The sequence below is a fragment of the Oculina patagonica genome, chromosome 3, assembly GCF_052425735.1.
Source record: "Oculina patagonica isolate OP01 chromosome 3, crgOcupat, whole genome shotgun sequence".
Taxonomy (NCBI): Eukaryota; Metazoa; Cnidaria; class Anthozoa; order Scleractinia; family Oculinidae; genus Oculina; species Oculina patagonica.
Window position 1 is genome coordinate 6,242,235 of NC_135760.1, and position 14,021 is coordinate 6,256,255.

Here is a 14,021-nt window from a genome sequence, read left to right on the forward strand (position 1 = left end):
TAAAGCTACTGGTTTTGTCAGTTAGGGGTCCATAGAAGTAATTCTTTTACAGGAAACATTAAGTTTCATAACGAGTAGGGTTTAGGAGGCAAAGCCCCTAAATAAAATAAACTTAACTCAGCCGTGACACAGTCCCTTTAATGTAGCACTAAATCTCCGTGACACGGCCTCTTTAACGCAGTAGTCTGCGCCTCAGCATTCACACAAAAAGGCTGATTACATACGTAAATTTGTAGATGTCAAGAAACGCCGTGCGGACGTGATTTGTTTTAACGAGAAAAATCATTGAAACGCAAGTCAATAAAGATGAATAAAGACTGAAGAAAGGTTAAAAATCTTAGAGGGGAACTGATTAAATAGCAATTTATTCAAATACATGTCTCAAATCATTGCAGGGGTTTATTAAGTATGTGAGTATCTGTACAAACGAGTCTGAACTTGTGATTTGAACAACTTGTGGTTCTGCCGCCAAATATAATTTTGGTGGGAGGTGCCCGTCTAGTCATATAAGCAGATGTAACCGATTTAAAACTAAAGTTTTCGACTAAAAATGCGTCTCACCTTCGGAGAATCGAATTCAAAAAGCCCCATTAGTGCTTATCGCCGCGTCCTTGGAAACGCACAACCTATAATACTAAATATATATGCACCTGTAGAACAGCAACTGACCTTAGTGCAAACCACTGACTGCCTCACGTTCAATGTACAATGAATGTCTCACAGTGCACGCGCGTCAGTTTTACACAGCTTATCGTTCACGTGGTGTAATGTAGCGAAACAAAAGATGGCTCATGTTGTTAACGAGAATCCGTGGCATTTATCCCGTTTTTAATTCTGAGTTGCGACACAACGTTTTAATAAAGCGAATCAAAACTGCGCTTTAAACACCTGCATGTGAGCCAATAATAATTCGAGTTTGCGTTTTGAAGTTATATAATTGTCTTCTCTCGCATGCACGTGATTTCAAAAAAACTTGGAAAAGTCTGTTCCGTTATGTAACAATGTATGCCTAGTTTTAGACCTTGATATATACCCTATATGACACCGTGTACTATCCTTAGCCAATGAAACACGTGCAATCATGACAGCACACGCGATCGAACAAGTGCTAAGTATAAGAATGGCTAAGTATGGAAGCCAAGACGCACGTGGTGACAGAAGGGCTGTTGTTCATCTCTCCTTTAGCTTCAGGTATAGATTTCCTTCTTGTAATCCTAGTCCAGATATTTAATCTTCTTCAAAAGACTCTATGCCAATGAATCCATCGCCCCTTAATTTAAGTTGAGTGTTGTTGGCTTGCCGAGTTTTCTGAACCTAAAATCTCACGTCCGCTCATCAAAATCACGTTTTTAGGTTTTCAAACGCCCCACTATATTGATAAAAGCACAGTCCTGTCATTTTTTTTGAACTTACCGAGATATTTTTCATCATGACGTCTTACTCCCTTTCTAGGCTCTACCTCATACCGTTACCTTTAAGCCTAAAAAGGCCTGAGTCCCATCGAAAGGATACTGCAAGGAGACACAAATGGACTAAAAAAAAAAACAGCGAGTCCGAATAGCCAACGTAACTCTGAGGAAATTGTAAAATGCCTGTTCCCGAAGGGAGTGCTAACAATAATGAAATCTTGGTAGTTTTAATTTCTACAAATATCATGCACTTTCTAGAATTTATTGTCTTTTTTGTGTGTGTCCTTTGCTTGCTAGAAGGCTTATTCGATTCCTAAATAAATCGTGATGTTTTCAAATTATCAGTGTAATATAAAATCGTTGTGACAATGCCCTCTGCCGGTTTATTTGGGAACCACTTCTTTCCTAAAGGCGTAGTTTTCCTAAAAATATAAAGTGATGCATCAAAATTGCACGGATACCCTGCACTTTTGAGGGTACTTCGTGATACTTCTATGCTGTGTTAAAGGTTGATTATCTGAATTCTTTGCACACCCCTTCATGATGGCTAGGTACAATATGCAGAGATAGCTATTTAGTCCACGTAATTCCTTTGGAGTCGAGAACTGCGATTTGTAGATGAGCAATTTGTAGTGTTGTGATTCACTGACCATGCCCAAGCCAGAAACCACTGGAAATGACCAAAAGAGTACGGCATCTGTCGCTTCTCCTTGGATCAATTCAATCCTAGCAAGCTTTTTTTTTGGTGTTTAGCGCAAGTATCTAGCGCCGGGGGAAATCCCGCGAGTTACGAGCTGGATCTCCGGTGGACTACTTTCCATCTGTAGACCAGCTTGCATTGAAACTCAGTTGAATCCCTCGCAGCTCACAAGTAGCTGTTAACTAGATAGAGTGGCGACCTGCGAAGGTGCGAATGCGTATGGCTTTTCCTTGCCCCTTCTGGTCCTTTCTACTTCCTTCTCGTATAACTTGTGGCGAATTAAATGAATGAACTTTGCCTCGTGTTCAGTCGTCAAAATGTACACGAGCGTACCACAACGTAACAATGGCTGCAGTCTATAGTTATCGTTATGTTCTATCTGTGGAATGTCTAGACTCAAAGCTTGATTTTGCTGTACTAAGGTGCTTTCGGAAGGCTAACCAGTTCCTTCGCCAAGTGCTCACAGCCGCGTTCTTCTAAATCCTTGTCACGTTACAAAGGATATCAGTCTTGCCTTACCTTGCAAAGCTTCCGTAACCAACCAGATAGAGCAAACAAAATATCAGTATTAAATGTTCTGTAATCAATTCAAAACCAGATAACAGATTTCGTTCAAGCACAACGGTATATAGAGGAGAAAAGCATGGCAAATGTAAACACACGTTTTAACAAGCAGAATTATTGCTCGATGGTTATTGCAATGCACAATTTAAAAAAAAAAACATTACTCTGAAAACCCGCACAGATGTGGATTACACTGCAGTGATGCTAACATTTCGTCTTTGGTCGAAGGATCATGTAACATCACTTTTTCGCACTTAAACTGTACCGAAAAGATCAATCCTATTTTCAAAATTCCTCAGCTTGGCTTTATAAAATCAACACGCACTAGCTCGCTATCGGTTACCTTCTTACTAATTTTAGTTGCAATTTATATCTTATTTCCCACCGATTTTCAGTTGTCCGACTCAAGTTCGAAGCAGTACGAAATGACAGTAGTGTAGCAGCTCTCGTAAGCTTGTAATTCTCCTGGTCCCTTAGTGTAGCAGTTGCCATAGATTTTTGGAGCAAGGGACGTCGACATTATTCCTGTTGTTTGTTCTATTGTTCTCTTGAAGGGTAGCGAGCCATTCATTTGAAACAGTGAGACATGTCTCACAAGTTTTCGACTTGCAGTACATACACGAATAATATATACGAACCGACAACGTCGCTCATACGTACGTAGATACTTCAGTTATTTCTCTTCAGGTAAAGTTCCATTTCAGTCAGCAATGAAAAGTACAAAGATATTGAATTTACGTTTATTTCGGCGACTGAACCATAAAACGTTAACAACACGTTGTTGTTTTCTTACATCCTCATCAGTTTCGCTTCCTTCTCGCACTCATAGCTCAGCTGTGTGATAAGGAAACAGACTACGTACATCCTCCAAATTATTACGCATTTACATTTATTACGTACGGTACGAGTACGAGTAACACCTACCTACAACCCTATAGTAAGATGTACTTGGTTGGTAAGTTCGTTCTTTCTGAACCTCGGCAAGATTCTAGTATAGTATCTAGGTGTGCATGGCATTGAGGAGACCTCACTGATAAAGCTTGCTAAATAGATTCAAACTCAGCAGGCCAAAGATACATGGCAAAGATAGAATTTCAATCTAACAGACAAAAATATCGCTCGATATTTTTTTCGAAACTCACGATTAATTTCCCAACTTTCAAAACTCGCACTGACGAAAGTTCGAATGGTTGCAAGAACTTAATTGATTCGTGCATCAAGAAAACTCTTTTCTTTCGGGATTGAATGGAGTATTGCTGCAGAAATTTCGTTTGTTTAGCTTTGAGATTTACAAATCTGTCTCAGAAATTCCTAATGTTTCCTTTCGAAAACAAAAAAGCAATTAGCAGTAACTAAAATTCTTCTTCCTTTTGTAGGTTGCAACAGATATTCTAAGTTTGTTTGCGTGGAAGCACAGAAAGTGACCAAAGCTGACCTCGAAGTGCAAAGTACCGAACTGTATTTTAAAGATTTCTCGGAAAGACGTAAGCTGTTAATGCTAGAAAGAAGCTCCCGAAGCTCAGGTTGGCTGACAGTTCACTGAAAGCCCGAAGGTTGAAAAAGTGACAATTTGCGGATAAGAAAATAAGCTTATTACTCAAAATGACACATGATAGTTTCACATCATTCCAAGTCTTGTTATTTAATTCTCTATACATCTCAAAGCTGGCTACAAATAAACGAAAAATAATTACTGTTCTTGTTTTAAAAGAGAAACGAACAGTCAAAGTCGTTTGTTAACATTGATGCCGGTAGAGAGTTGTCTAACACTGGCACAATTTGTTGCATTTCATTTTCAGAGTTGCCTGTAGTTCTGTGTTTAGGTTCTTTTAAACGCAGTCATGGATGTTTAAAGAAGGCAGTCGATGATGAAATCTTCCAGTGTCTTTGTAGCTTGAGTTAGTTAAATGTTGCCATATCCAGAAGTTGAACACTTCTCGAGGTAGCATTCTACTCAGTAGTACCTCACGGTGCATCCTCGCTGCCCGGTTTCAGTTTATCGTCGCCCTTCATCGACTTCCTTCAAGTAGTACTGCAAATCAGATTTAATTGGCCAGAATGGCGTTTGTAACCTGGTATAATTGAGGAAAATTATTATGAGACGTTGGACGATGCACGCCGCCGGTCTTTAGCTAGTCGGTCTTTCCCAATCAGTTCAACTGCGCCGATTTGCCAGAATTTTTTCCGCTTAATCCAATCGATGTCATGGTCGATGCGAAGGAAAAACCTGTTCTTTCTCTGTCAGAAGTCCCAAGTCCCAGTGCAGCATTTCTTTGTCAGTTTTGTCTAAATTCAGCAGGGTAGCTAGTTTGTTCTCGCCATTTCTGAACCTCACGAAGCCATCTGAAGAAATAACGTTGCGTTTCATCACTGCGGTTTCATGAATTTTAAGGCGCCGATGGCATGCAGTATCTCCAACTCAAGAAAGTCGCTTTTTAAACGCTTTCCTGCGATCTCTACTCTATCCTGTATGTGATACGAGGTGAAAACTTCTGTCGATAAGTTGATTTGTTTTGAGGTTTTCTTTCGCTACACTGATCATTCTAATCTTGGGAAATTAACGACCAAAATTAAAATGGCAATTTCACAAAAGTCGACAACATAACATGCACTGAAGAACTTTTTAGCAGGACAAAAATAAACTAGAACAGTATAATTCTAGACTGAGACTACTTTTATAAAATTGTTCCATAAAAGAAATGTAAAGTCATGCAAACAAAAGCGACATTTATCTTCGGATATTTGCTAAAAACAGTCAGCTTACAATAACAACGCCGTTGTGTTCATTAGACAAGTGGATATCGTTGCAAAGAACAAACCAGTATCTTGATTATGTCAGTTCGACCCAATCTTTGACCAGTGCGTAGTCGTTTAACAAATGATCCCAGTGCGGCATCCATTTATTTTACACATATTCATTCCACCAGTCCCATCGATGCCAAACGAGGCGCTTTTCTTCCTAACTGGCAACGGGCTGCGAAGAGGATCAGGCTAGCAACAGGCTGCGAAGAAATCCGACCCGAAAAAAAGACCCGCAGTAACAGCAACTCACCATCACAGACTAATGCTCATCTTTTGACCTCTCTTAAAAGCGATTCCATGCAAGAAATAGCAAAAGGTTTCTGTCGAGTTCTGTCAATGACAAAAACTAGATACATCAAAAACAGTTAACCTAAACAATCATTTGGCTACACGTGTCATTTGGCTGCACGCTTTGCTGCACTTGTTTGACTGTTAAAAACGTGCGACATGTGCGACAAATACACGTGCAGCCTACTGCCGCGTGCATCTCGGTGATTGTGGCCAAATTGTGATAGTGTATCGTGACATGGTTTGGTAAGGAGATGTTAGAGGTCGATATTTTTTTGGTTAAGCTGGGTCTAGTAGATTATCGAAGGAAAATAATAGCGTTTCAAAAGAAACAAAAGCTTTCTCTGAAACGTTTAAACCCCAAATTGTCGAATTTAGGTAGTTAGAGATTACTGTACATTGTTTTTGTCTGGCTTTTCTGTCTATCCGTAATGGCCAGACATATTGTATTTTTGCTCCCTGCGCTGTGCGCTGGAGATGAACTAAATAACGCAATCTGGATGAGCAATTTTCAAAAGCGTAACGTTACCTTGTTTTCTTATACAAAAATGTCGTGATCTACCAGCTAGGGAAGGGGGGTCGGGGGCTAATGTTGCACCATCAATCTGATCCATTAACAGTTCAACCCCTTTAATACGGAGGCTAAAGGGACTGAGAAAAGTACCGTGCTATGGAGGAAGTGTCTGTAGTTACAGAGGAAGAGATTACATGAATTCTAGGTGTCCGTTAGGCCAGGAGAGGTTCGACTGTACTTTGATACCTGTCTTGGCAGCAAATCCTCATTCAAGTACCCAAGCTGTTTCTTGGTTATTCACGCGTGCGTGAATATTTTGTCAGGAGCACACCCTACTGCTTTGGCGAAGTGTTGAAAATGTGCTAGCCGGTTGAAAAAAGTGCGTAATCAAAGGAAGAACAAATGGGAATGAAACCGAAATGTGAATGATTCCCTCATTTATCTGTTTGCTGATGTTCGCGTCCACGTTACCAGTCACCCGAATGAAACAACCCTTTGGGCAATTACTGCCCAACTGCCGCAAGTTCGAGGGAACATAAAGTGGCAAGTGTTAAGTGCTACTCGAACTGGGCTGCTTGGAAGGCATTTGTCCAATTAAAACGTAATTGAAAACAATGGATGGCTATATTTTTCGAAAGCATCTAGTAGACAACGGCTCTAGAACAAATTTTGTAACCAAGTGAAGCCAAAAATAGCCTGTTTTGCTATCGACTCCACTATACTGTAAACACTCTACAGATCCCATCCTTAGCGGCAAATTATGATAAAACTCGCCTTTTGACTGCCAAACCGAAACCGTTGAAAACTGCTCAAAATATACGAACCAAACTAACCACTAAAAAAAGTACAAAGTTACCCGAGAGATCCGCATCTTCAGAAACTTTGTTGTGTTACCAAATTTTGTTGTAGAACTATCGTTAGTACTCTTCAATTTTGCTGGTTCGATTACTAAAATAGTCGCCATGCGTTGTTCTAAATTGACATTTTGACTGGTTAATTTTGTTCTAAGTGTTCCAAGTACTAGTCGATAGTATACCGGGACGGGGGGGGGGGGGCGAGAGAGGGGGGAATGGCAGGGCCGGGGGGGACAGCCCGCGGCGGGAGGGGACGGGGAGGGACACGAGGAGGGGGGGAGGGGGGCCCCCGAAAGAGTACCCCCGGGTAGTGATAACAGAACCCCCGATAACTTTCGGTGAATTCGCTAGCACTCATGTAATTTTCTGATTAAATAAACGAATATTTTCTGAAAACGGCACTTGGTTTCGGCAATTTTCTGGTGACTCTCTTGAATAAGATCAACTCAAACCGTTGGTTGATCAGATGGAAACTCTGGGACTGGCCTCCTATAAAGCATCACCTAGACCTGTTGCACCTTAATCTACACAAAATAACTAAAGTAATTTACTTTTGCTTTTCTCCTACTAGGGCGAGTCATGATTGCTAACTTGACCGAAATGCCAACGAATCACATCGGAGGTCTGGTTACAATATATGAAGAGCAACCTCATCGAACGTTGGTCACAATCTTGAGGAATCTAATTTCCAAATCGGTCAAATGTGATTTTTTTCAAACTCCACTCCGTAGTCATCTTCGAATTTGCGAAAATTTTACGAGGAAACAAAAGAATTCGTCCTCGTACCATGCAAACAATGTTCTGTTTTGTACCATTACGTTTTGACATAGCGGCATTGCACAACCCGCTTTAGCACGCTGTTGTGGCTTATTAAGCAAAGGCTCAGAGCTGTACAGCCGAACGCTTTGTGGGTGTACGAAATCCCAGCGACGGGGGTGCACTTATGATCACTTCATTTGACACTGATTTTGGATTGTCCCTTAGCTCGTTAAGTTCTTCCAAGTTTCAGTCTTGGTAGCCTGCAGACGAGGCGATTTAGTGGTAAAGAGCTCAGAACGAGAACACGAAAGCGAAGCGCGAGGGCGAGCGCGTTTTTTTGCTCCACGTTCTCGGGCCCGCTAAACCGCCTGTGCTGCAGACTTCAATTTTAAAGACCAAAACAGAGACTACAGAACAGAGACACTTTCCTTGTAGAATACGCGCAAGGGGGGGCCGACCCGGCACCCGACACGGAGAGAGCGGGGAGACCACAGCGGGACGGGCGCCGGAACCCCACCTGCAGCGGGGGGGACCCAGACGCCCAGCGGGCAGATGGAGAGCGCGGGAGATCGGACACCGAGAGAGGCCCCAGCAATGGTGGCCGAAGGGACGGGCGCGCAAATAAGATTCCGTCAAGACCGTATTCGTAATCCCGTTGCATACATTGGGCTGGAACTAGCTTCCAGTGTTCGAGGCTAATGCTGGGAATCTTTTCAAATCCAAATTACATTCGGCCGCATTAGCCTCCAATTCTAGTCCGGTCCGATACCGAGAATTAGAATATGTTCTTTTCAGTAGCATGTTCAAAAATAATTGCGCCCCCAAAATAATCTGTGTTCCTTTTGTCAGGGATAGACTATAAACAATTTGGACGTTCATTTGTTCTGATTGTTCGCTTCGCAGCCGGGGAAGACTAATCGTGGAGCCACCTTTTCTCTCGAATTAATAACGGCCTGTGTAGGAGGCTGGGGGGGGGGGGGGGGGTGGATTGGCTTCGGTTAGTAGCTGAACTGGAAGGCTAACTGAGCTCAATGCAAACAGTCCTATCAGAAGACTAAGGCATACAGGGTGTTTGCATCAAGGGAATATATGACCACAAATTCCCATACAGAAATTATGTGGATAAGGTTGGCGTTTAAGAGTCACCCGGCCTTACTTTTACCAACATAGAACATCTCATTTGACCTAGCGTTAGAAAAGTCGTGGGCTCATAACGTTTTATAATTAGATCTTATACACACATCCCATGTATTTCTTTCATTTTATTTACAGTTAATTCATGCTTATGTTAGCAATAACAACTTTCAGGATAAAGCTACGTACTAACAATAATGAATAACGTTTTTACATATCCAAGAGTGAAAACAAGTACTGTTTAATTAGCACATCATATTCGACTGAGATGTCGTTTTCGTTTTACTCCATATTTAACAGAATCATGGTCTTTTGCAGATCTTCTATCAATGAGGACATACTCCCTGCTGCAGGCTGTGATCCTCCTTCCTCCAACGGACGCCGATAAATGCAGTTGAAACGGTCATCTACTGCTAGTAGAAAGTGCACTGCAGATTTCTATAGCTATGCACCAAAAATGAGAGATTTCCTACATTTGCTAGAACGCTTTGATTAGGACGATGAATGCCATCAAATCCTTGTCTTGCTAGCGGATGGACGTTCTGTTGTTCTCTTTCAGCTTTCCACAAACGAAGAACATATATTATTTTATTATATAAACATCAGTGAAATACAAGGAAATCTTTCGCGCGAAAAAATCATATGTTATTTTCACATGTGAAGATATCGATTTCTAAACATTTTCTGACAAGTTTATATAATAACTTCTAATAAAATATTTCCTGAATGGAAACTTATAAAACCAAGGCTGTGCATCTTCGCCATAGCAACAAGGAATAACTCACCGAATTTCCTTCCACTGTACACCCTACTCTGACTGATGATGTGTGGAATATCCTGCCTCAAAACTATACTAGATAATGCCAACTACACCTTGCTAAGGCTATCAAAGACTACTTGTTCAAAAGTCGTTACTCTGCGTATCTCGTTGCGTTCTTCTAGGACCAATGAACGCCGATAAATGCAGTTGAATATGTCATCTACCGCAAGTAGAAATTACACTGTATATCAACGGTCCCTCGTTATTTCCATTCAGTACCAGTTTTGACTCCCTACCCTGCCAGTTTTCTCATTTTACACAACAACTGATTCAAGCTAACTTAAGGGCTACGATTCATTGTTATGTTGCCTACTTCCTGCTTTTCACTGACAAAAGAACATATAATAACAGCAGGGCTGTGGATCTTCGCCATAAAAACAATGGGTAACTAACTGAATTTCCTTTTACTTTATCGTACCGAGATTATCGGAGTCCTGCCTCCTAACTGTACTAGCTATTGCTAACAACGCCTTGCGAAAGCTGTCCACGACCACTAGTTCAGTTACTCTGCGTATGTCGTTGTGCTGAATGATAACTCTAACGGCCATTGATAGTATCTTTTATAGCAAACACAGCAAACAGGAAATCAGGTTTGGAGTTCAGTGAATAAATCACTGGAACTCCAAACAAGATTCCCTGCCGCAAACTGTGGTCCTCATTCTACCAACGAACACCAATAAATCCGATTGAATCTGTCATCTATACTGCTACTTAAAAAGACGCTGCATCAACAGTCTCTCGTTTTTCTCGTTGTGCATATAAATGCTAGGTCTAACGGTCATATTGATTATCTTTCTAGGAAACAGGGAATACGGTTTGGAGTTCAGTGAATTACACTGAAACTCCAAACCAGATTACCTGCCGCAGGCTGTGATCCTCCTTCTTCTAGAAGCAATGAACGCCCATAAATCCGGTTGAATATGTTATTTACCGCAAGTTGAAATTAAACTTTATCAATTATATCTCTTTTTTTCCCGTTCAGTACCAGTTTTGATTCTAAACCTTGCCATTTTTCTTTTAATTCTACACAGCAACTGGATTCAAGCTAAGTTAGAGGCGACGATTCATTGTTATGTTGCCTTCTTTCTGCTTTCCATTGACAAAAGAACATATAATAACAGGAAGGCTGTGGATCGTCGCCATAAAAAACAAGGGGTAACTCACTGAATTTCTTCTCACAATATCGTACAGAGATTGATATTAGTGAAATATCGGAGTCCTGCCTCACAAATGTACTAGCTATTGCTAACTATGCCTTGCTACAGCTGTCCACGACCACTAGTTCAATTACTCTGCGTATGTCGCTATTTTAAATGATAAGTCTAACGGCCATTGATGGTCTCCTATTGCAAACAGGAAATCAGGTTTGGAGTCCAGTGAATAAATCACTGGAACTCCAAACCTAATTCCCTACTCGCAGGCTGTGGTCCTTCTTCCTCCAACGAAAGATGAATCCGGTTGAATCTGTCATCTACTGCTACTAAACGTACGTTGCATCAACAGTCTCTCGTTTTTCTCGTTGTGTTGAATGATTACTCTAACGGCCATATTGATTATCTTTCTAGCGAACAGGGAATATGGTTTGGAGGTCAGTGAATAAAACACTGAAACTTCAAAGCAGATTACCTGCCGCAGGCTGTGATCCTGCTTCTTCTAGAAGCAACAAGCGCCGATAAATCCGGTTGAATATTTCATCTACCGCAAGTAGAAATTGCACTGTATATCAACGGTCTCTCGTTTTCCCCATTCAGTACCAGTTTTGATTCTCATCCTCTACCAGTTTTCTCAAATCTACACAGCCACTGAATTCAAGCTAAGTTAGAGGCGACGATTCATTGTTGTGTTGTCTTCTTTCTACTTTCCACTGACGAAAGAACATAAAATAACAGAAAGACTGTGAATCTTTTCAATAAAAACAAGGGGTAACTCATTGAATTTCCGTCTCACTTTACCGTACCGAGATTGATATCAGTGAAATATCGGAGTCCTGCCTCACAACTGTACTAGCTATTGCTAAATATGCCATGCTACAGCTGTCCACGACCACTAGTTAAGCTACTCTGCATATCTCGTTGTGTTGAATAATAAGTCTAACGGCCATTGATGGTCTCTCCTATAGCAAACAGGAAATCAGGTTTGGAGTTCAGTGAATCAGTGAATCAATCACTAGAACTCCAAGCCAGATTCCCTGCCGCAAACTGTGGTCCTCCTTCTTTCAACGAACACCAATAAATCCGATTGAATCTGTCATCTACTGCTACTTAAAAGGACGCTGCATCAACAGTCTCTCGTTTTTCTCGTTGTGTTGAATGATAACTGTCACGGCCATATTGATTATCTTTCTAGCGAACAGGGAATATGGTTTGGAGTTTAGTGAATAAAACACTGAAACTCCAAACCAGATTACCTGCCGCAGGCTGTGATCCTCCTTCTTCTAGAAGCAACAAACGCCCATTAATCGGGTTGAATATGTTATCTACCGCAAGTAGAAATTACACTATATCAACGATCTCTCCTTTATTCCCATGCAGTACCAGTTTGGACTCCCATCCCTGCCATTTTTCACAATTCTGCACAGCAACTGGATTCAAGCTAGGTTAGAGGCGACGATTCATTGTTGTGTTGTCTTCTTTCTACTTTCCACTGACAAAAGAAATAACATAACATAACATAACATAGGATAACAGAAAGACACACAATATCGTACCGAGATTGATATTAGTGAAATATCGGAGTCCTGCCTCCTAATTGTACTAGCTGTTGCTTACAACGCCTTGTCACAGCTGTCCACGACCACAAGTTCAGTTACCCTGCGTATGTCGTTGTGTTGAATGATGAGTCTAACGGCCATTGATGGTCTCTCCTACAGCAAACAGGAAATCAGGTTTGGAGTTTAGTGAATTAGTGAATAAATCAATAGAACTCCAAACAAGATTCCCTGTCGCAAACTTTGGTTCTCATTCCTCCAACGAACACCAATAAATCCGACTGAATCTGTCATCTACTGCTTCTTAAAAGGACGCTGCATCAACAGTCTCTCCTTCTCTCGTTGCGATGAATGATAACTCTAATGTTCATATTGGTTATTTCTAACGAACAGGGAATATGGTTTGGAGTTCAGTGAAAAAAACACAGGAACTCCAAACTAGATCACCTGCCGCAAGCTGTGATCCTCCTTCTTTAAGAAGCAACGAACGCTAGATAAGTCTGGTTGAATATGTTATCTACTGCAACTAATTATACACTGTCTCAACGGTCCCCTTTTTTCCATGCAGTACCAGTTTTGATTCCCATCCCTGCCATTTTTCTCAATTCTACACATCAACTGGATTCAAGCTTAGGGGCGACGATTCTTTGTTGTCTTCTTTATGCTTTTAACTGACGAAAAAACATAAAATATCAGCAAGGCTGGGAATCTTCACCATAAAATCAAGGAGTTACTCACTGAATGCCCTTCTTACTATATCGTACCGAGATTAATTGATATTAGTGAAATACTGGAGTCCTGCCTCACAACTGTACTATCTATTGCTAACTACGCCATGCTACAGCTGTCCACGACCACTAGTTCAGTTACTCTGCGTATTTCGTTATGTTGAATGATAAGTCTAAAGGCCATTGATGGTCTCTCCTACAGCAAACAGGAAATCAGGTTTGGAGTTCAGTGAATCAGTGAATAAATCAATTGAACTCCAAACAAGATTCCCTGCCGCAAACTTTGGTTCTCATTCCTCCAACGAACACCAATAAATCCGACTGAATCTGTCATCTACTGCTACTTAAAAGTACGCTGCATCAACAGTCTCTTCTTCTCTCGTAGTTATGAATGATAACTCTAACGTTTATATTAGTTATCTTTCTAGCAAACACAGGAAATATGCATGGTTTGGAGTTCAGTGAATAAAACACTGAAACTCCAAACCAGATTCCCTGCCGCAAGCTGTGATCCTCCTTCTTCAAGAAGCAATGAACGCCGATAAATCCTGTTGAATAATGTCATCTACCGCAACTAGACAGTACACTGTCTCAACGGTGTCTCCTTTTTCCCATGCAGTACCCGTTTTGACTCCCATCCCTGCCAGTTTTCTCAATTCTACACATCAAATGGATTCAAGCTAAGTTAGGGGCGACGATTCATTGTTATATTGTCTTCTTTCTACTTTCCACTGACGAAAGA

General features: G+C 41.1%; 1 protein-coding gene across 1 annotated transcript; it reads left to right on the forward strand.

The window, feature by feature from the left end:
• Positions 1-1,130: 1,130 nt before the first annotated feature.
• LOC144645963 (uncharacterized) lies at positions 1,131-8,324 on the forward strand. Its single transcript, XM_078505474.1, has 3 exons — positions 1,131-1,191; positions 4,050-4,157; positions 7,703-8,324. Exons 1-3 carry the CDS (start codon positions 1,131-1,133, stop codon positions 7,954-7,956), a joined length of 423 nt encoding a protein of 140 aa, XP_078361600.1. The 3' UTR covers positions 7,957-8,324.
• Positions 8,325-14,021: the final 5,697 nt, after the last annotated feature.